Raw genomic sequence first — 25,086 nt, 5'->3', positions numbered from 1 at the left:
ATTCAACAACTCGTACAACAATTTAATAGGTATTCAGGGTTGCAGGGGGGGCCTGGCGTCTATACCAGGTGGCTTTGGGTAGAGTGGGGGCATAAACACACACACACTCACACACTGATTTACATACTACAGGCAGTTTGGGAACACTAATTAGCCTAATCTGCATGTCTTTGGACTGTGGGAGGAAACCAGAGTACCCGGAGGAAACCCACCAGACACTAGAAGAGCATGCAAACTCCATGCACACAAAGCTGGGAATCGAACCAGGCCGGGAATCGAACCCGGACTCTAGAGGTGCAAGGTGACAGTGCTTACAACTACACCACCATGCCACCTTGAGTAAAGAACTATGAAAGGTAAATAAGCAATAAATAGTTTGGGGAAATGCAGTCAAACAACTTTTGAGTGAACAAATTGTTTTATTCCTCTTTTACCACAGTATATTAAAGCAGCTGTCTTTTCTACCAATCTTTTGTTTACCCAAAAAGACAGCTTGCCTGAAGTGTGTGAATGAGTGTGTCCTGCGATGGATTGGCACCCAGGGTGGCCCCCGCCTCGTACCCTAAGTTTCCAGGTATAGGCTCCAGGCCCCCCATGAGCCTGTATGCAGAATGAAGCAGTGGAACACTGGAAATGATATAATTCCTTTAGGGACAGAAGCAGCATACAAAAGTGTTTTGTTCTTTGTACAAAAGTGACGCGTGCTTTGTTTTTAGGATGATGTAATGTATAAACGTTAGTCATACTGTAGGTGTAAGATAAAAACAGATGTAGCTTAGTACAATAAATGCACAGATGAACATGCTGTACAGACCAGCACCAGGGGAAACATTAAGCTGAACAAACAGACTATGTAAATGGCAATACAATTGTCAACCATTTTCAGTAGCAATGAATAAAAAATATATGTATTTATTATGTATAATGCAGGATATTTGCATTTTGGAATTTTTTATGCCAATTTTCAATTACGTTTATTTATTTTTTATTTAACTGGATGCATTTAAGACAAGATGCCAGAAGGGCAGTAAAAAAAAAAAAAAAAAAGATAAATATCACAATCAATCCTCGCCATTTTAAATGTAATAATAATATAATATTGACTCATCTTTAAATAATAACATATTTTAGATATATCTCAATAATATTTGTTAAATAGAATAGAAAATAGTTTAATTTAAACTATAGTATGTGGCGTGTAAACATTTACTTCTACACAAATACAGCTTGAGCAGGTACAAAGTGTATAACAGTGGTTTCAAAAAATGCGAATGAACAAAAGTAAACATGGGGCGGAGAGTCAAGACTTTAAATCCTGAAACTAGATTGACAATTTAATGATTCTGATCTGATAAAAATAAGATCTTTGGTTGGGCTACTGATTAATGTGTTCAATAAAGTGTTAAGATTTAACTGTACGAAAATCAGACAATTTATTGACATGAGCAAAATTGTCTTCTTTTTTTCTATGATGTGTCAGGTTCATCAAAAGTAGAAAATGCCAGTTTAACCTTCTGCGAAACCTGAAATTCCGAAAGATTCAAAGCTTCTATGGTTCTGTCGATACTTCATTCACATTCATCTGCAGACTTGACATTTATTCACAAGTGCTGCAGCTCTTTTGCACTTAGAAAGGTAATGCTAATGATAGCTGTTGAAAAGTTGAAATGGAAATCACATCACATCCTGTTATTAAGAACATGAAGAACATATCTTATTACTTTAAACAGAAGAACTTTTCCTGAAGTGTTTAAACATCTCAGTAAAGAAATAAGCTGAAGTTAATTGTTCCCCTCCTGCTGACAGATACCACTTTCAGGAATCTACTTTGTCTTAAATCAACATGCACGACCAAAAGGTTTTGAGGTTGAAATTCTAATATAAGTTTAAATTTACAAATATGTTAGAGTATCGATAACTTGTAACCTGTATAACCTGTAAGTATTGGTTTTAAAAAGTAAAAAAAACATTCACCAGTGTATAGACGTATGTAAATATTATGCTTAGGAGTGGCCATTAAAAAACATGTAAAAACAGAGTTTATGGGATTTGGAAAGCTGATGGAATTTACTGTGATGTGGCTATGGGTCAGCCAGTAGTGGACATTCCTGATGAGTACAGGACTTGCACATGCTCACTTTCCTGCCAACACAAAGAGAGACACTCATAAATAAAACTTTCTAACAAGCCGCAGTTGGAAAGCACTACATGTTACTTGATGGCTTCGCCGACCTCTCTCCATCTGCAGGCCACAGTTATCTAAATATGTGGCTGCATACGCGGCATGTGCATGGAGGATTTTGTCTAGAAGGCTAAAACATTACAAGAGTCCCAAAGAAACTAAATGGAAGTGTTACAAATTAGTGTATGACAAATGGTGTGAGAAGGGTCATCATTTATTTAGATATTAGAGTCAGGTAAATTTGCCCATCTATTTAAGTCAAATCCTTTGTTGGATAAAATTCAGCCACATCAATAGGAGGCATCAGGTATGCATCAAATTTAGACACTGGGTTGACTTTGTCATAGTCTACACAGCACCAGACCATTCCATTGAACTTGGGTACTAAGACAACTGGACTGCTTCAGCTGTGTAGGCCAAATGGTGTGAAAAAGGTCATCATTTCATTAGATATTAGTGTCAAGTAAATCTGCCCATCTCCTTTAGACAAATCCATTGTTTAATCGAATTGAGCTGCAATTAACTGATCAAGCAGGTCATCGGACGGGAGAGATTAGGTATGTGTCAAATTTAGACACGGCATTGACTTTCCTATAGTCTACACAGAACCAGAACAGCCCATTAAACTTGGAAACTAAGACTACTGGGCTGCTCCTGGTGTTGTGGTACTCTTCAGTTATATTTATATTAAGCATTTTTTTCTTGTGTTGCGGCATTTATACAGTTAGCAGGGTTGAGCTAATCTATACAGTATATGCAAGCACATCTGTGGGAGTCTCAACATGGTGTTCTACAATATGATTTTAGTATGACTGGGCAGAGGCATAGACGATAACTCCTCACCGAGACTTTTGATGGCTGTGATGGTGAGAGGTGGTCACATCAGGGGTGTGGGTAAATTGGGGCCACACTTTTAAAATGTACCTCTGGTCTCATCTCTGCCCTCTAAAGAACCAAAATGAACAGAGTTACAGCCACCTCCTCCTTGCACATTAAGGCAGTAGACCTGTACTGAATCACCGCTGTCTGTTCACCTAACCTAAGGGACCCACTGTCCAGGCTACTTAGCGTAAACATGATGTAAGGACAAGCATCCTAGTGCAAGTTTCCTTAGCTGAGTGCCCTATGTTGTTTAGCTGGAATTGCTGTTCATGGGCCTGTAGCAATGTTTCACTCTCAGATCAAAAATGTATTAACTTGCATTTTTGCTAAACTTCAATTAATTGGTGCTCGAGCTAGAGATTTTCCCAATTTCACGCATCATCATAAACAAACTTAGAATGTTTTAAGGCACCAGATTTAATCGATCAACTAGCCTATCCATTTGCGGGTGATAAATCCTGGTGCAAATTGATTTGTTGCGCAATAAATCATATGTATATATATATATCAGTACAGGCCAAAAGTTTGGACACACCTTCTCATTCAATGTCTTTTCTTTATTTTCATGACCATTTACATTGGTAGATTATTACTGAAGGCATCAAAACTATGAATGAACACGTGAAGTTATGTACTTAAAAAAAGGTGAAATGGAAAACATGTTTTATATTCTAGTTTCTTCAAAATGGCCACCCTTTGGTCTGATTACTGCTTTGCATACTCTTAAAATTTCTTGCTTTATTAATGGGGTTGGGACCATCAGTTGTGTTGTGCAGAAGTCAGGTTACTACACAGCCGACAGCCCTATTGGACAACTGTTAAAATTTATATTATGGCAATAACCAATCAGCTAACTAAAGAAAAACGAGTGGTCATCATTACTTTAAAAAATGAAGGTCAGTCCGAAAAGTTGCAAAAACTTTAATTGTGTCCCCAAGTGGAGTCGCAAAAACCATCAAGCGCTACAACGAAACTGGCACACGTGAGGACCGACCCAGGAAAGGAAGACAAAGAGTAACCTCTGCTTCTGAAGACAGGTTCATCCGAGTCACCAGCCTCAGAAATCGCAAGTTATCAGCAGCTCAGATCAAAAACAGATCTGAGCTCAGATCAGACCCATCTCTAGAACAACTGTTAAGAGGAGACTGCACAAATCAGGCCTTCATGGTCAAATAGCTGCCAGGAAACCACTGCTAAGGATGGAAGGTTAGCAGCACATTTACTTCACTTCTCCATGTAAAATGAAGAAATGAAATAAAAAGAGCTATTTTTTTGTTTGAGTGAGAAGTATCACGCAAGACCAGAAGGAGTTGAGCCACACATCTGGTAAATGAGGCTGTGAAATTCACAATTTAAATGAGAGTTTTGCATCTGATTTCTTTTTTGTTTGTTTGTTTTTGTTGCATATTTGTCACATTTAATGATTGTGATCATCAATCAAATTTTTATATTACACAAAGATAACCCTAATAAATAAACAATGTCGTTTTTAAATGATGATTTTATATATTAAGAGAGCAAAGCTGTTCCAAAACTACCTGGCCCTATTCGAAAAAGTTATTGCTTCTACAGTAAACCTGCAGTAGGAGCACCTTTTCTGCATTTCTGCTTAGATGCTAACTGTATTTCATTAAATTTATATTTGTATGTGAATAATGATGATATATTTGAATTGAATTCAACTTATTTATTTCATTACAACAGATTTAACAGAAATAACAAGGATATTAGGATATATTGTCATTTTCTATGCAATATTTGATATGCACATTTAACTTGAAAGTCAAATCAAGAAACAAGATAAAGTTCAGAGGCCCTTTTCTGGCACATTTTTTTCACGCTAGAGAATGGTCCCAAGGGCGCTGCTCTTTATAGAGCCATTCAAAGTTATACTACATGCTCTGAGTTTAAATTGAGGTTTAAAGTCTTTCTGTACTAGGGGGTGGGGGGTGGGGACGATCTGATAGAGGTTACTTTGAAGGTAAGGTTTAAATTACTATTATCATTGTTTGGTTGCAGACAGCAACCCAGTGTATGCAGAGAGCACATAATAAGGAGATAAGGATCAAGTGAGTGAGGATTGATGTAGCAACATTGGTGCATTCTTCTTTCAGTTAGAACTGGTACCGATCTAGACGTGTGTTTTGTTTTGTTGTGTGTGTCAATATTTATAGAATGTCTTCATCGTTTTTTTCCATCAGGGTAAGCCTGTTAAGCGGGAGGACATATTTGTGGCAGTGAAAACGTGCAAGAAGTTCCACACAGAAAGAGGTGAGACAGTTAGTTGTAAATTTAATTAAGAAGATTTAATAAAATAAAATGTGTGCATTGGTGGCTCAGTGGTAGGTTTCTCACCCACCATGTGGAAAGTCTGGGTTCAATTCCTGCCCATCACCCAAAACCCCAGCACTCGGATAAAATGGAAGGATTGTGTCTGGAAGGGCATCCGCTGTGCCAAGTTGTGTGCCGATCAGATGGTCTGATGGGGTGACCCCTCAGTAGGAGCAGTCGAAAGACCAACAACAATAAATTAAAAAAGTATATTTAGATGAGTTCATTTGGGAGACAAAAACTTAATTAAGGGCAGTGAGAATTACATTTAAACATACAGTGAGGTTATGTACGTGCATAAAAATGCACATATCAGAATTCAGACACAACTATATACTGTACTTAATCATGATTAAAATTCTGTACAGAAGTTCCATACATTTAGTGAACCTTGAGTAAAATGTAATTGGATCTTGGTATACAGTATGTGAGCTGATCTTGAACTAAAGCTCCTTTTTCTTGCACTTGAGTGAGGTGAAGTGTTAATCTACAGTACAGTAGCACTTCTGTCTGTTGGATGTAAATATGAGACAGCAAAAACTGTCTCCTATTTACAGTATTTGCTCGAAACATACTTCACATTGTCTTCATTGATAAAGACCATAATCCTCATTCCTTAGAGAGAACAAACAAAATACTAGAAATAATAGATGAATGAATAGAAAAAAGAGAGTGGCCCTGCTGTATAACTGTGTAGAAGAATAAATATACCAGAATGTCTAGTTTAGAGGCTAATGCTGACCTTCTATGCAAAGTTTCAGAGATATAGCCCTGTCTGCTACTGGCTGAAAAACGGAAAAGCTTAAAAGTGCTCAAATTGAATTGAACTCTTTTATTGTGATTGTCAAGTATGAAACTCATCATCATATTCATCATATTGGTATATATATGTATATGTGGTATATATTGGTGGCTTAATAGTTAGCACTGTCACCTTGCAGCTCATTCACCTCATGCTTGGTGAGTTTTCTCCAGTTAAAAGACAGATTAGGCTTTAGATGCAGATTAGGCTAATTGGCGTTTGCAAATTGCCAATTGTGTAAATGAGTATATGAACGTAGACTGGTAGGACCAAAATCCTCATTTCTTGGAGATGACAACCAAAAGACATGACTACTGGACAGTGATATTGATAGACAAATCCAAGTTTGTAATGTTTGGATCACAGAGAAGAACATTTGTAAGGTACAGAACAAAGGATATGATGCTGTGTTAAATTGTATTTGTTTTAATTCTTATCTATGACTTGATCATTTTAACCCTGATAGGTTAGAATTCTAAACTTTTCTTTCCCTATTATTGCTCCGGGACTAATCAGTAAAACTCTTTTTCTCTGCTAAAACATAGCAGACTGCCTCCCCTTTACTCAAGCCTTGTACACATCCACATTTCATCTCTTATCTTATCCCATCTTTCTGCCAGATTTATCCTGTTCCCATTCTTATTTTTACTAAGTGTACATCATATCTGCTGTCATTGGTCATATAATTAATGTCATTTATTTTTAGTTGCTGTTTGTTTCTACTGCTTCTTGAGGCAGACACAAGGCGCAACTATATTTCTGTTTTGGATGTTGGTGTTATAGTCACACAGTCACAAACCTTATAAGACAACAGTAATGCTTTTCAAACTTGCGCTGGCTTTCATTCTTGGCAGAGCATTAAGAATGTTCTTTAAAGTGCATTTAATGATCTCTTTAGTGACTTTGGGGCTCCGAACTTTCTCTTTATTCTTGATCTGTGCTCCTTTGAATTCATTAGATACTCATTTCATGTCTGGCATCAGGCACCATGTCTGGTTTCATGTATCTGTTAATACACATGTTTTCCTATTTCCATAACTACTATCATTTTGTTTAAAACAGAAATGTCACTGCTGTCGTTCCCCAGGGATCAGAACTCGGCCCTATCCATATTATTAATATGCAAGTATAAGATGCATGTTATGACTTTATTTTTGGGAATATTATCTCGTATTCAAGGAAAATACCTGGTGTTTTCATATTCAATGCATGACAGGCTATCTTCTAGTATCTCTCATTATCACTGGTCTTTAAGGACCTGAGCACTCACATAGCATTACCCATGGATTGGTTACTCAATGAGCCTGCTAGTGTAGCCATCTGTCTCGGAGACATCTGGAAGGAAAAGGCATTTTCGTGGAACTAGTGCTGGCATTTAATAGGCTTTATTACCATACTTGTGTTTTAGAAGTCACTTTAGAAACTTTTAAAATAAAGGCTATTTATTACGGAAATAACCACAGCAATAATGAAAGCAAAACCCTCATATCAAAAATCGTAAACATGACTTCATCATCAGTGACTGCAAAGAGTATCAAAGAGTATCACTAAATAAATTAAATATTTGCATTATGTCTTCTCCGAGTGGTGTTTTGTTAAAAAAAAAAAAAAAGAAAAAGAGTTTTACTTCAAGGGATTTTTGATTATTCAGTACCTAAGACGTTATTCTCATCTGTGAAGGAGTAGTTTGGTATTGTTCCCTGGAAGGTGTTCAGGCATCTCTTCTCCACATATTACATGCACATGTTGGCTACAGTAAAGAACACAAGCAAATTCCTGATGTCATGCTAAATCTTTCTCTAGGAAATGTCCTTGGTTTTAAAGTTTTAAGGGCAAATAAACACTGACGTGCAATCTTCCAATCACCTTTTAAATTTGTATCTCCTATGGAGAGGGCCCAAAATAGTGGTGAGGCACAAAGTTGATGTTCCTGAGAGCAGCTTTCTTCTTGTGTTTCTTGTTGCAGAATTAAATTACTAAGTCCCTTTGCCTAAACATTAGTTTCTGCTTGGTTAGGTTTCTTGTTAAACACATTTTTTATTTTCTTGACCCTGATAAAGTGCTATGTCCAATTATCCATTGGCCTCCGATGTAACCTTACATTGCTTTGGCAGTACTGGTCTTTATAAGATATTAAACTTATTTGTTTGTCTTTCCTTTGCTGTTTAAGTAATGGGTTTGGAGGTTTTGCTGGGTTTTAATGCTGTTTGACGAAAAACCCAATTTAGTTAATCGCTGCATCAAAAGCTCTTTCCATGTTTGCCCTCCTTGTCCTTAAACTATTCCAGTCACCCATGGATTATGATTCACTGGGGCCTATTAGCAAATACAGATCATTGTATAATGGCTTTAAAAGTTCCATTATTCTTTATATACTGTACCAAAGACTAGCTCTTGTGATCTGGCCGGGACCTCTGCAAAACATGTTTGCGTCAGTGGAAAGCCAAATGCGGCAAGTTTACATAAATATATATATTTTTGCAATTTGTAAAAGAGAAGACCGAGCACCATTGTTCTCAAGATTGTTAGCAAGGATGGTAGCAAAAAAAAAAAAGGGAGACACTTTCGGTTTTGTTTTTAACGCAAGCGGGTGCCAAGTGGAATCATAAATTAAGGTTAAGTCTAGTGTAATGTTTTGTATTTCAAATTTGACTTCTTTTACATGTCTTTTCTAAATGTTTTGATTGATTTTTGTATGCAGAAATATAATTATAATGTTTAAAATTGGTAATATTTTTAAGTGGCTGAAGCGGATTATCTGCATTTATATTATCTTCTTATGGGAAAATGTGTTTCGCAATGCCAAAGTTCGCCATAGTAACCTATTAAATTTGTTTTCCGAGGTACCACTATATTTTTTATAAGCTTGTACAGTAGACTGTTGATTTAAACCATTTTCTCACCGTGTAGGATTGAGCATTTTATCACACACCAAAAGTGGTGCCATCGTCCATTTTGGTCAAAACTCCCTTATTAATTTCTTTATTAAGTGGATTGTTATGGATGGAATTAAATAATTAAATATTTCAATTGAACACTGTACCACACATCAAATGAGCTCAATCCGAAACACAATGTTGTTGCAATTGTGGAGTTTTAGATTTGTTCAACCCTTTTAACTTTACATCTGCACTTTTTCCAAATAAATGTCAAGTTCTTTGATTTAAAGATGCATGGAAAACATTTGGCATGTCTTTATACAAGCTTTTTACAGTAAATAATTAAGATTTATATAAGAACATCTCAGGAACCAATCTTATTTGAGAGCCATTATTTTTTAAGGGACATTTCAATTACAATATGAGGTTCTGTAATAGAAGTAATTACGGATGCAGTAAAAAAAAAAAAATTATGCTTGTCGACTCTTAAGCATGCACCATATCAAAAAAAGTCAACTTTGAGGGTTATATGATTTTTCAAGACCGGTATGCTGCTGTTTATTAATTGCCTCCTGATCATCTGTAGTCCCTGTGGTGAAGAAGACGTGGGAGAAACAGGCTTTACGTTTGGAGTACTACAGTGATCATGCCGATCCTTCCATCCCGACCATAGATCTTGGTGTCCCCAACACAGATAGAGGTGAGTTGCCTGTACTGTGCTGAAAGTCTGATCTTGATGGGATGCACATTTACCGTTATTGGTTCTCCAGTTAGGTGGATAATGAATGATTAAATGTTCATGAAAAGACATGTACAACATTTCCACAAACATTATTTATTGTAAAAAGATTATGATTTGTTTGTTTATTTAATTAGTTATTTTGCTCAACCAACACGCATCATTCTGCAATGGCGGAAAAAAGCGTTGAGCTGATGACCAACAGTTATCAACCTTTAATAGGGTTTTGAGTGGCTTCAAATTCTTACCGGCACCATGTTGCCAAAAGGTGAGGAGGATAAACCATGGAGGTGGTAGACTGTCCTGAGAGATTTATTTAATATTTGCATTTATTCTGCTTTAAAATAAACAATTTTTATATTGTATGTTTAGGCACTAACATCATGCCACTGTAAAACATGTAGCCATTTCTTTAATTTAATTAAAAACACACCTACCCACACATATACTACAAGCAATTTGGAAATGGCAATTAATTAATTCTTTGCAGGGCATACACACACATGCACACATTTACACACTACAGGTAATTTGGGAATGACAATTAGCCTAATCTGCATGTTTGTGGACTGTAGGAGGAAACCAGGTTACCTGGAGGATACCCACCAAGAATTAAGGTGGGACTCCAACCGGGACCCTGGAGGTGCAACAGTGCTAACCATTATGCCACCGTGTCGCCTATATAAGACCAATTTAAATGTTTTGTTTTTAATACACACCAACTTTTAAGGCAGGAGATGGATGCAGAATCTTAGGTTCAGACAGCTTTCACATCAAATTTACACTAGGAACAATGTATTATGTCTACAACAGATGTCTGGAAATTGTATTTGGCTGTCAATTAGGTCATCTGAACATGACGACTCTTTAAACCGAAGACAAATTTGAAACACTTAAATGAAGAGGCAATGAAGCAATTGCTAGACTGGTGTGGAAGCAGAGACATAAATCATAGAGTTATGAGGGCCAGAGAAGACATGTATATGGGGTCATTTTCTCACTGCGCTATTCACAGTAGAGTAATAAAGAGTGGGAAATTGACACTGCATAATTTTCCTCTATAATGCAACCCTGTAAAGCTGTTTTCTACTTTTCCAGCCTCGGTGTAATGGAGTCTTTTTCCTTTTTCCTTTTATTTTTTAACCGTTAAAGTTGGTGAACTTTCAATTTCAATTAGCAATGCATTGAGACAATGGCATAAGCTTTAAAATACAGAGGACAAAGGAGAAACACAAACAGATAAAAGGGTTTTACCTACGTGATCAATTCAATAAGACGATACAGCACAGAGAGATGTATTTATACAGTACAGAAGCCAATGGCTGGAGGTAAACACATTCTATATTATACTCAGCAAATCTCACACAGCACAAGGTGGATCAGTTTAAGAGAGATATCCAAGCTGGCTGAAGATCTAAAACATCAATAGGGTTAGGGTTACTTTATGACCACCTGCATAATATTAAATATGTCCTCCCTTTTGCCACCATAACAGGGATGCACTGTGTATCCTGAAACCTTTCTATTGGAACCAGCATTAACCTTTTCCTCAATTTGATTTACACTCCTTTATTGAGTCAGACCACATGGGCCAGCCTTCACTCCCCATGTGCAAAATTGAGTCTTGGACACCCATGACCCTGTCGCCAGTTTTGGTACATGCAGACCATGATGACCCAGTTGTCTAGCCATTACAAATTGGCCCTTCTCGTACCATCTACAATTTTAATATCTCATTACAGTGGCAGATGGAAGTGTGTTAGGATATATTAGGCAGCAAGTGAGCCTTTTTTTTCTGAACTTGATGTGTTGAAAGCAACAACAACAACAAAAAAGAAAACACAGTAAGTGAACAAATTTAATGGGAAATAGTAAGCTAAATATACCAAACCACCACACCAAACCAGGTCAAAATAATTATAAGAAGAAGGAGAATAATAATTATTATTATGATGATGATGATGATGATTATTATTATTGTCATTATTATTATTATTAATATTGTCATTATTATTATTATTATTATTATTATTATTATTATTATTGTCATTATTATTATAAGTACAGTGGAACCTTGGATTACAAGCATAATTCGTTCCGGAAGTGGGCTCGTATTTCAAAACACTAAGCAAATTTTCCCATAGAAAATAATGGAAATTCAAGTTATTCGTTCCACAGACAAAAAAAAAAAATGCATTAAAATAATTAACACAAAATGTAAAAAAAAAATTTAATTATTAAAAAAAAAAAAATGACCTGTACTTTACCTTAACAAAAACGCGTGCGTGCGTGTAAACAGTACACACGTGCACGGATGTTGATTATACTAGTTATAGACGTGCACTAAGACCCAGCAGGGCAGACGATTACCCACAATTCCGCAGCGCAAGAGAGAGAAAAACCGTTGGCTCAGTTGCGATCACGTGACACTCGGTGTCAAAACAAGAAGCACATACGTGATACGTGATACTTGATGCTTGTAACCAAAATCTTTGCACTTCTTGCGGAACACTTGCAAACTGTGTTACTCGCAATCCGAGGTTTTACTGTAGTATTATTTTGCCCAAATTGTGCTTAGTGGTTAGCACTCTCTTCTTACACCTCCAGGGCTGAGGGTTCGATTCATGCCTCTGGTCTGTGTCCATGGAATTTGCATGTTCTCTTATGCCTGGTGGGTTTCCTCTGGTTATTCCTGTTTTCTCCCATTCGCAGTCATGACATGCAAAAACATACAGGATAGACTAATTGGCGTTTTCAAATTGCCCATAGTGTTTGAGTGAGTGTGTATGTGTGTATGTGTATGTGTGTGTGTGTGTGTGCTTGTGTACTGTAGTGGACTGGTACCCCATCCAGGCCATACCCCACCTCGTGCCCTGAGTTCCCTGGAATAGACTTCATGCCTTCCGTGACCCTGTGCAGGATAAACGATCTAGAGAATCTGTGTGAGTGCATAAGTAACAGTAATTTCCCAGCACTTATGCTGTCAGCAATTGGATAAAATCGTGAACCATAACTCATCAAATTCTAAGTGGGTTGTTTATTCCCAGAGCAACAGCCAAAGTCTCTTTTTCATTGTCTTCTCTGTTGTTGACAGCTATGTAACTCGGTGTACATCGATGCACTTTGCCTCCCATCAGCAAGGAGGAACAAAGTTACTGCTTTTTTTCGACTACATTAGGGTTGGCAAAGTAATACAGATTGGGATTTCACAGAAATGTTGGCTCACATTTTTGCCACCCCAGTGCAGTTTGATGCTGCAGGAGGCTGTTAGCACACCATGTTCTTCTCCTCTCCTCTGCTCTTTATTCATGAGCTTGTAAATTCATCATAATTGTCCGTGACTGAGTTACCTAATGTCTGCTTTCAGTAAAGCCATGTGCATCCTCTTATCCTATTCGAATAGCTAGCAGCAGGTGTGCACCGATATTTTCACATAAAACATATTTGCGTGTATTTATTTGGGAGATCCTTTTATCACAAGACAAAATCCAATCCAAGAATGAAGCTATTAAAGGATTTTACACGTGCTCTAGGGATAAGCTACAAAGAGGTCAAAGCAAGTGCAAGATAGATAGATGAGCAGGGCAGGAGCTTCATCTTACCAACCATTAAAAGGCTTGGAGTGCTCGTTCAGAAAAATGCTGAAATTATATAATGATGCCATGTTTATAGAAATATGGGTCAGGACATTCACTTAACTTTAAAGTTCAAAATTGTAAGTCTTGTAACACATGAGCATGTGCAGTATTATTTAACCCCCAGCTTCAGTACCTTGTGGAGCGCCCTTTAGTTTTTGTAACTTCTAACAAGCGTTTTCGATAAGTGCTGACAAGCCTCTTGAACCTCTTGATTCGGTATTCTTCTGGTCATAAGCCTGACCTTTTACATGCCAGACATACCGCTGGTCCATATGTGAAAAAAAGTTCCAGTTTGGTTTCATCAGTCCATAGAACCATGTCTCCCAGAACTTTGTAGTTTTACCCAAATTCCTCCTGGCATATTCTAGTCGACTCCTGATGTTCCTTGAGAAGAGTGGAGTGCGTCTTGAGGTCCGGCCATGAAGTCCTTGATTATTTAGTGCACGTCTTATATATATATATATAATTTTTTTATGATTTTCTCTCTAATTCAGTGATGTCCACTGTCACATATATATATATATATATATATATATATATATATATATATATATATATATATATATATATATATATACACACACACACACACACACGCAAATATGAATAACAATTATATAATTATATACTGTATGTGTGTATATGCAAGTGAAACACGAAAAAATTCGAAAAAGTATTGTGCAAAAGTTAATTTATTTCAGTAATGCAACTTAAAACGTGAAACTATTATATAAGAAAGACTCATTACATGCAAAGGAAGATAGTTCAAGCCAGGATTTGTCATAATTGAGATGATTATGGCTTACAGCTTATTAAAACTCCAAATCGTACAATTTCAGAAAATTTAAATGTGACATGCACTCAATAAAACAAGGATTGTACATAAAACATATCCGACCTCTGAAAAGTATAAGTATGCGTATCTACCCAGTACTTGGTTTGGGCCCCTTTTGCAGGAATTACTGCCTCAATGTAGCGTGGCATGAAAGGTATCAGCCTGTGGCACTGCTGAGGTGTTATGGAAGACTCATCTCTCTCCTGGCCATGCCCCATAGGTCAGGCAAGTTTGCTGGCCAATTAAGCACAGTAATCCCACGCTCATGTAATGAGTCTATCTCATATATTAGTTTCACTATTTAAATTGCATTACTAAAATAAATTAACTTTTGCACCATATTCAAATTTTTCAAGTTTCACCTGTACACACACATGGTATATAGGACTACAGTGACAATATAAATCAAAATTTTCCAAATCTTTTGGATTTTATAATGGCAATTATAATTATAAAGTTATTAAAATGCTGTTTTGCACAATGTCTTCAAAGAGTTTGATCTTTTGCAGACCAAACATTTCCCTTTCAAGTCCTCAATATTTGTCTTGGGTTGGAAGTTCTGAAATTGTATTTAATATATAAACATTAATAAAGAATGTCCAAACAGGCAATTATATTTTTCCATATGTAAATGTTTTACTTGATTTTCCCAGATAGACAAAATTCTGCACTGTTTTTTTTTTTTTTTTTTTTAATGATGCCTTTAAACATGAGGAAAATAAGTAGTTTACTGCATCAGATGGAATTTTATTTTTGGTATTGCCTTCTAATAAACTGCAGAAGTAACTATTTTTGATGTACCTCTGACAATAATATGGAATGCATGGTTTCCCCACCTGTCCACTGTCTCAGATTCAGTGTCAATTTAAAGTTGATGCCTATTTAGTATTATTTGTCTTCATAGTCACAAAAGTCACATAGTCAGAATCTGTGACGGGCCTTAGTCATAGATTTTCTTGGGAAATGTATTATTTAATCTAGTAATCTACCAGCATTAAATTCTGATTACCATTCAAAACTTGAGCATTTACAAATAAATCATCCGATTTGACTAAACAGTATAACATAAAAAACATTGTGTTGTACAATAAATACTATGGCGTAATGGTTCGACCCTATTTCTGTAACTGAACACTGCATGATTTAATTACGATGCTAATCATTATTGATAACCTGATGCAGACATTAATCAGAAAGTCTTTAGGGAGCGAGGAAACTGAACCTACTTATTCTACACTTGCTGTAGAGCAAATGATGGGTCACTACAACGACCTAAATAAATTACAGGGTTTTCTTAGGGCATATTAATGATTCATTATGCACTTTAAAAAAGTTTTTATCATAATGACTCACTTATATGACTAGACAGCAGTTAAAGGCAAGTCCATACATCAGTGTTAATGTGAAGCATTTCTTGCATTTCTTTTTTTCATTATTATTATAATTGGAGAGTCTAATGAAAGTTGTTTTATTCTGGATATGTGCTATAAAAAAAAATGTTGGCCAGGGGCCTCATCACACCTTATACCTCATTTATTATTTTCCTGAAATAGCACACTTCCAAATTGACATGCTATGCCAACTATCCTCCATGTGTTGTCATCAGTGCTTTGTGTGTCATCAACTGATTGTTGTATGTTGACGGTTTTCCTTCATTAGTAGCATAATTTAATAGTACATAGAGTGTACTATTACACTAATAATCAGAATAAATCACCTCATTCAGAACCTGACCTGATCCGGCCCAATCGGAATGACAAGGGAGTGCAAACTTTCAATCAAGTTTTAAATTCCTACCTGTAATATGTAGCCAAAGGATCAGAGGATAATCTGTAAATCCCAACAGTTTCTCCTTAGGTTTCCACTTATTCTGCTTTAGAGGATAATTTCGGGTATTAGAGGGTTCTGGGTTTGAATCCCAAATAGCGTTGGAAGGAAAGCTAGTGCACTGTACTGTATGTAGGGTGTATAATGTGGTGTTTCACACATCGACTAGTACCCTCAGGGTTTTCAAGAGAGATTTACAGTAGGGTTCAGCTTTGTGTTAATGGTTAGTTCGTTTTGGAGTTGACGTTAGCTGTGAACAGAACAACACAGCTGGTTCAGAGGTGATAAAAGAGACAAAGTGCTGTTAAAGATGTGTTTTCTTGCTGAAGGTGCTTCCGTAACTGGTTTTGAATGTGGGTTTTGGCAGGTAGCTGCTCTCCCTACATTCCAGTTCCCCAGACAATACAGACAAGTTTCAAGTTTATTTGTCATATGCACAGTAAATAAACATGTTTCTTTACATTCAGTGAAATTCTTTCTCTGCTGTTTACAATGAATGCCACAAAAATAAATATACAGTTTGTATACAGTAGCTGTAGAACTTGGCGAGGACCTTGGGAGACGTACCGAACTTTCTAAGCCTCCTACGAAAGTACAGCCACTGCTGACCCTTGTTAACCAGCTTTGTGGTGTGTGGACCAAGTGAGGCCATCACTGATGTAGACACCTAGATATTTAAAGCTGCTCACCCTCTCCACTCCGAGCTCCCGGATGAACAGTGGTCCATGAGGTCCTGTCTACTATCATCTCCATGTTGAGAGAGAGGTTCTTTTCCTTACACCATATTACTAGACATTGCTAAACATCCCTGTTAAATTACTGTCTTTGCATATCCCAGCTCATAAAGAAGTGTAGGGTAAATCATAATACAGCGCCCCCTGGAGCAGAGAGGGTTAAAGGCCTTGCTTAAGAGCAAAGAAACTGGGGCTTGAACACTCAGCTTCTGTTCAGAGACCTAGAGCCATGGTTTGTTTGTGAATTAGGCTTTATTTTGATTTTTTTATTAAACTTTTTTTTTTTTAGAAAAATTCTAAAATCAAGTTTACTGATCATTGAATGTTAGCTTGATCAATCTTTCAATTTATCAAACTCTCACTCTAAACAGCAGTTCAGTATGTATCAGCAGTACTTGCGTAGTGGTAATAGCGAGCACTGAACCAAACATATTGCCACTGTAGAATGCGGCATATATATATATATATATATATATATATATATATATATATATATATATATATATATATAAAGCAGGCATCATTGGCAAGATGTTCTCATGTTCAGATGTTTAAAAATATCATTTACTACTCAAGCCCTTTGACAGATTTGTGTCCCCACACTCTTATTCAGTCTGTATTTTTACTAATAATCAATATTAGTTTTTCACACCTTGTAAAAAAAAAAAAAGAAAGAAAAAGAAAAAAAAGAGGTGTGCAAGACTTTCCTCTTGTTTTTTTTTTTTTCTTTTATTCTGGCAGCTCCATTCTTTTTTGGTGCACTTACAGTGTGTCATTCAGCAGGAATTCAACAGATGAGAACATCACAGGAGCATATTTGATATTTTCTTGTGAAAAGATTTCTGTTCTTCCCACTTGTGGATAAGACCACAGCACATTCTGTTCTTACTGCCCTGCTTCAGACACACAAATACAAGTACACACACACACACACATTGCTTTAGTTTATAGTCCTGTCTTTTTACATCTTCCTCATCCCTCCTTTGTTTTTTGTCCAGAGGTCTTCTAATAAAAAACACATACCGCATTAAGTGAAATATGTTTTAACTGTATATTTTTCATGTAGTTTATGGCATTTTAATAAATATCGTAAAACAGTGTTTTTTTTTTGTGGTTTTTTTTTTTTTTAAGTGGAGGGGGAAGAGGAGGGAGCAGGTAGCACTGTGATGTCAGGAGTGTGATGCTGAGCTCAGGTTACTGTTTGTGGAGAGCTTCACTCATTTCTGTGTGTGTGTATTTCATGTGGGATTTTAAAGGTTCTTTGATTTCTTCCCACCACCCAAAAACATGCCAGTAGGTGAATTGATGACTTCAAATTGCTCCAAGTATGAGCGAGCATGTAAATGATACAGGTGGATCACTGGGAAATTCAACATCATTCTTACACCCATAGGGACTGAAGATGAAATAATAGTTTTATTAAAAGAATTTATGCATTAGATAGGAGTTATCGTTAAGCTGCAGCAGATAGTGTAACAACTCTCTATAGAATCGACATACTTTTGTTAAATTTCAGGTTTTTGTGAATCCAAGATAAATCAGTTTCAATGTTTTTTACATCTTTATTGCCGTTATAGCGACCGTCGGGATAAAAAAACTAACAGAAATAGGAAAATGAAAAGAAAAAAGTATAACCTACAATTTGCAAGTATACACACCCCAGACTTTCTTTTGCTTACAGTATACCCCGATGGAATACCTTTGCTTTGGTTAAGAGTAGCCTTATATGGAAATTTTATTCTTCCACTTCTTGGAAAAAAAACTCTAATTCTAGTTGCAAAAGGATGTTCCATGCACAGTTCTCTTCAGTTCATTTCACATGTTTTTGTTAGGATTTACAGTTGATTTAGGCTTTGATTGCACCATCTCAGAATCTTGATTTTTTTTTTATTTGCAGAGAATTTGTTGTTGGCTTGGATTTGTGCTTTGGAAGAACTGCAGATTTTGTACCGAAATACACGGATCAGTCATATCAATAACACCATCCCCAGGTGACTTGAATAACGTTGATCATCAATTTTATACCAGTAAAACTAAGGCCCCGTCCCCCATTAGATGCGTGCGAAGACCAAATGCAAGTCTATGTGGTCTAATCCCATAGAAAAGCCAGTGTAGCACAAATCACCAAAACAAAGTCAATGCTGGTTACGGAAGAAAGGTACCAGAACACCCAGTGCATGGAAGCGGCTGGGAAGGCAAAGAGCCCAAGACTGTCAAAGCAGCCTCTAAATTCCCCAGATCTCAATCAAGCATCCATGGGATGCACCAGACAAACATGTCTACAGTAATTTCACAGGGGCACCACCCTGCGACCCACAGCATCCAAGGCATCCAGTGCTAATGTTCCGGTGCCAGACACCAAACAGCCCCACAGCATGATGCTGCCACCATGCTGTTTCATTATATTTCAAATATTTCATTTTGAATTATGCGTAAAGATTTCTGACTGGATCTTATCAGACCTTGGCACGTTTTGCCACATGATTCATGGCCACTCATTTGTTAGTTCATGGCAACGTTTACTGTTTTTGCAGTCGTTCTGATTTGTTTTTCACCAAAGTGAGAGAGAATTTATGTCTGGCCACTATACCCCAAAGCCAAGGTATGAGGAATACAAGAGTTTTTTTGTTTGTTTTTTCTTGGTCACATGAAGGGAGCGACCAGTATTTGCCAGCACTTGATATTCCCCCATCTCATTTAATATGGCTATAGGCCTCCTCAAAGCCATGTTGTAATTTTTTTTTTTCAGTTATTTGGCCAAATTGAAAGGATGTCTTGTTTGTAATGCCAATGCTGTGCTCTATTTTCATCACTTCCATCATGGTGTATCTTATGATTAGAAAATGTTTTTTTTTTTTTTTTCCTTGACATGAAAAAAAGTGGAAAAAATATCTGACTATCTTGGTTTGGATTTTTTACATCAAAAAAATTACTACTTTAACACAGCTATCTAGACTGTTGTATCTATATTCCAAAACCTCCAAGGAATGCTTGTAGAAGTAAGTGTTTTAATCCAAAAACCAAGAAATGACTTCCAACTATTTCAAGCACATCTACTTCTAATAGTAAAATAAAACAAATGTAAAAGGACCACCACCAAACCCATAGACATAAATGTACCCATAAGTCATTGAGCACCAGCAGTTTATACAGTAAGTGGATTGGGGAGGAGAATTCGAGCTTAAAATTCCCCAAATGACCAAGGCTTTAACATTGTGCCAACTTAAAAGCTCATTCGATGTTTTTCTAAAAACGTTCCCTCCGCCAACAGGAAAAAGGGACATTAAAAGTGGAATGCTGCCCCTTTATCTTGGCAGACATGTAAACATGGACCAAACTCTAGATCCTGAATGACAGAACAGTATTTACATTCCTACTTTTGCATTACTTTTGGTACAGCCCTCATATTATACACTCACTTATCATCTGTACCGCTTTATCCTGTATTCAGGGCCTCGGGAGGCCTGGAGCCTATCCCAACAGACATACTGTAAGGCATGAGGCAGAGTACAACTTGGACAAAGTGCCAATCCATCGCAGGGTACACGATCTACACACTACGGGCAATCTGGAATGCCAGTTAGCCTTATCTGTATGTCTTTGGACTGAGGGAGGAAACCGGAGCACCTGGAGGAAACCAACCAAGCACGGGGATGACATGTAAACTCCATGCACACTTGTAGGCTTGTAAGCATCATGTTGCAGAAAATGACTCAATGACATTGTTTGATTTGATACAATTCGACTCGTCACATAATCCAAAAAACCATAAAGCACAAACTCAGGTAGCAGAAATCCTAAGTGGGCTGTTTTATCTCTGACAGTTTTACATTTCTGACACTGGAGACTCCTTCCATTAGGGGCTTCATTTTGATGCAGACCACTAATCCATTATTAAGAAAGCTCAAGCAAATTATGAAATGTTCATGCATACCAAACATCGTATCAGGCCAGGGGTAGCTCAGTGGTTAAGGCATTGGATTACGGTTCGGAAGATCCCAGGTTCAAACCCCACAACCACCAAGTTGCCACTGTTGGGCCCTTGAGCGCGGCCCTTAACCCTCAACTGCTCGGATGTGTAATGAGATAAAAATGTAAGTCGCTCTGGATAAGAGCGTCTGCCAAATGACTAAATGTAAATGTATCCCGAGAGAGTAAACTACTTGAGAAATGCTGTGCTGTTTGGTTTATGATGTGTGCATTGTGCTATAAGAAGGTGAAAGGATTTCAGATAAGGTGCCAAGGTCAGATAAGATCCAGATCTTATCTGACCTTGGCACATTGTGCCACATGATTCATGGGCAGTCATTTGTTGGTTCGTGGCAACTTTTATTGTTGTTCTTGTTGTTTTGATTATTTTTTTTTTTCCCAAAGAGAGAAAATTTATGTCTGGCCACTATACCCCAAAGCCAAGGTATGAAGAATACAAGAGTGTGGTTTTTTTTTTCTCGCTTACATGAAGAGAGTGACCAGTATCTGCCAGTACTTAATATTCCCCCATCAGCCATGTTGTAAAGTATTTTTGTTTTTTTTTCCCAGTTATTTGGCCAAATTGAAAGAATGTCTTGTCGATTGTAATGCCCAATGCTGTGCTTTGTTTTCATCACATTCATTATGGTGTATCTTATGATTAGAAAATGATTTAGGTTGCATTACAAAGTTGTCCCGTAACCAAGAAACCACAAAGCACTAACTTATATTAATTTACCCATTCAGTCTACTATATAAATACTATTTCCTTTAATGCTTTACCCATATATATATATATATATATGTACTGTTTAATAGAGAAACTGTGCACACATTAACAAATGCACACAGCATGAATTGATTTAAGAGCATAATCTAAACCAGATTTTCTCCCAATCCTGTCACATTTCACTTTTTACCTTTTCTCACTTTCCCTAAGCCTCATTTAAATTTAACTACATTGCTAACCCCAGCTCAAATATCCATCCAACATGTGATTGTAGAGGGAGCCAGCTGTGCTCTTCGGTTATTAGAGATTGCATAAATAACAGCTGAAATGATGCTTCAGTCCAGTGAGCCATAGAGGATGGAAAGATGCAGAATTTCTCACATATGCAATACAGTATATGAATAGGAACGTGTATGTAATAAGGGTGAAAGTGTTTGCTCAGTCCCTGTAAGGTGTTCGAATTTTGGAGGTCACGTGGTTCATGAGGAGCTCGATAAGCGAGTGGATCACATGAGCAGCTTTAATATTTATTGTGGAAGAGAGGTCTGTTCTTCTTTCTGGTGCACACGACAACGGCACATTCTGTTCTAAACTTACTGTTTCCTTTCTCACACACACACACACACACACTCGCACACACCATGCTCTTTATACATCATCCTCATTTCTCATGTCCTTGCTTTTCGAGCGTCTACTCTACATCTTTTCACTCTTTATATAATGCACATAGGAGCAAAAACAACCAGGGGGGAAGAATTTATCTTTTATTCTTTGGAAAGATGTTTCATTTTGGAGCTAAGGATTTACTGTCTATATACTGTAACAAAATTTGTTCAATTATGATATGAGCTGTTTGTTCTGTGCTGAGGCTGTATGAAATTAAATGCGTCAGTAAATAAATATTGTAGGTGAATACATTTTATTGTGTATTGATGCATGAAAGTAAAAACACCTGGAATGACACTATGAGAGAAGCTGAAATATTAATAATTCTTTTTATACAACAGTTAGTTCCAACTGAGTAATCTGATTTGACGAGAGGCATTCCACGAGTGCTGATATAAAGTATAGCAGCACTGGGACTTTTGACCATATGTGTCAATCCACGGCACACTTCATGAACATGATGATGTAATGTTATGTCATCTTAAACAACACTTTAATTTCTTGTAATTAATTCTCTATTGCCTCTGTGTTGTTTTATTTACGAATAATTCGAGCTACGAAGCTAATTAGATTCGAATACAGGGTTAATCCGCACTACTTTATACAGTATGAATCATGGAAGAAGTGATTGTACACCCTTGTGCACTAGCTTTCCATTTAACACTATTTTGGATTTGCAGGGAAGTTAATCAAGCTGATATTGTAAAGTGGAATTAGTTTTTTTTAACATTTCAGTATAAATAATAATATAAATAAACAAGCAAATCATAGTCTGTTGATGATAAATTGTGCTAATGGCCGTTTTCTTTTCTTTTTTTAACCACAGGTCATTGTGGGAAAACGTTTGCCATACTGAAGAGATACGTAAGCAGTGCTGTTCCAAAAACAGACTGGTTAATTATTGTAGATGACGACACACTTATTAGGTAAGAACGGATTTATAACTACGGTATATGTTCACATATCATACAGTATACAGTATATTTAATATATAACTCTACTAACTTAAACAATGAGAAACAATAAAAGGTAACTCTTAAAAATGGTGTACTGTTTCTCTGGGTATACTGTATAAGTGTCTCTGAATCTCATCATATGTAATGGAATTAACACAGATGATTCGGAGGATTTTTTTTTTATGCGATTGTCATCCTGGTGGGAAGTTATAAGACACTATTAAATTGCTTCTGAAAAATTCACTGATGTGAGAGTAATTGGTAATAAAAATTAATGAATGGTGCAGTTATGTAGTTTGCGAAAGGGGAAAATAACCTTGAGGGCAGTGCGTTAGTGTTGTCTACTAATTGGTGGATCTTTCTTCTGATTGCTATGTCGGTTTGGATTAAATTCCATATAAAAGTATCAGGATCATGTATCAGGATCTTATATATCTTATCATATATATATATATATATATATATCTTATATATACAAGATCCAACATAAAGCTTGCTATAGGGTTTACATTTACATTTACAGCATTTTGCAGATGCCCCTTCTCCTGAGCAGCTTGCATTTTTATTTCATTATACAATTATACATCTGAGCAGTTGAGAGTTAGGGCCCTTGCTCAAGGGCCCAACAGTGGTGCTGTGGTTTGATCCTTTTGATCAGTTTAGTTTTAGTTTTTGTGAGAGTGGCACAAGAGAAAGCACCTATCACCTGGAGAATACACATCCCCACACCCCTACTTCCCTATAAAATAATGATATGTGTTGTACATAAAAGCCTAAATAACTAAGAGCAGGCAGCTTGTTTGGACAAAATGTATTTAAACATATTTAGACAATTAAAACTTTGTGTGTGGATATGTGTGTGTTTCCCTTTTTCAGCTTGCCGAGACTACAAGCGCTCCTCAGCTGCTATGACCCCACTGATCCAGTGCTCCTCGGGGAGCGTTACGGTTACGGGCTCGGCCAGGGAGGGTACAGCTACATCACAGGAGGAGGCGGGTGAGTGATCAAAAACCGCGCCTCTCCTGAGCGAGGTCAGAACCTCACAGTGTTCCGCCGGCTTGCATTCTGAAAAGATACACAGACATTTCACACATGAGCTTCTCTGGACCGGAGGCTGTTTGCACTGAGAGGTCGAGTCTGTTTAATCAGGTGTAAAAACTGTATTGAAACCCAGGTCTCTGGTCAGGTCAGTCTCTGGTTCTGGTGGAGTCAGTGGTCTGGAGTTGCATTTAGGGTGCAACAGAACCATGTGTGAAAGTAAACCTCTCCTCCCAGCGCGTGGTGTAGAGTAACATCAGGGGTGGGACATCAGGGGTGGGACCTCCTTTTCTGTTTAAAACTTGGCGAAGTACGAAGTACAAATTGTCATCTGCTTTCTGCTACCTCCATCAGTGGAAAAGGAGCATCATACTGTTTTATTATTATTAGTGAGTTTCCATAAAAATAATTTCGCTCTTGAATTTTCACAGCAATCACTCCGTATGTGTGATGTAAAAGATACAAGCTTGTGTGTGTGTGTGTGTGTGTGTGTGTGTGTGTGTGTGTGTGTGTGTGTGTGTGTGTGTGGTCATCTGCAGTCCTTAAACCATTTTAAACACTTTTCCAAATGTGTTTTTGGCTTTGCAAAAAGGATGAAACGAGCCCCCTGTAACCTTCCTGGATGTCACTCATCATTACCGTACATTCGCCAAGCACTGCGAAGAACTTGTTTCTCTCCAAAATTTTTACCTTTTCCAATTACTCACCAGGAAAAAACGCTCTGTAAATCTGATTGGCTAACATTCTGTAGCTAAAAACACTGCCACTCTAACAAATATAACTGTAATAAATCAGTCTAATGGTACTTAAATCTGATGGATCAGTTCCATTTGTCCGTTGCTTTATTTGCTTTGTACAACCGTTTATATAGTGTGTGC

At 37.1% G+C, this 25,086-nt stretch overlaps 1 protein-coding gene across 2 annotated transcripts in view; it reads left to right on the top strand.

Moving 5' to 3' along the window:
- b3glcta (beta 3-glucosyltransferase a) overlaps nt 1-25,086 on the top strand; it is a 174,942-nt gene that overhangs the window by 133,787 nt on the left and 16,069 nt on the right. For both annotated transcript variants that reach the window (XM_053506669.1, XM_053506668.1), the window contains exons 10-13: nt 5,266-5,335; nt 9,663-9,776; nt 23,041-23,140; nt 24,047-24,166. In XM_053506669.1, the coding sequence (XP_053362644.1) occupies nt 5,266-5,335; nt 9,663-9,776; nt 23,041-23,140; nt 24,047-24,166 (404 nt within the window). The remainder of the gene's footprint in view (nt 1-5,265; nt 5,336-9,662; nt 9,777-23,040; nt 23,141-24,046; nt 24,167-25,086) is intronic.

Source organism: Clarias gariepinus, chromosome 11, assembly GCF_024256425.1.
Source record: "Clarias gariepinus isolate MV-2021 ecotype Netherlands chromosome 11, CGAR_prim_01v2, whole genome shotgun sequence".
Taxonomy (NCBI): Eukaryota; Metazoa; Chordata; class Actinopteri; order Siluriformes; family Clariidae; genus Clarias; species Clarias gariepinus.
Note: the sequence above shows the minus strand (reverse complement) of the source record. Positions and strands in the feature narration are given on the sequence as shown.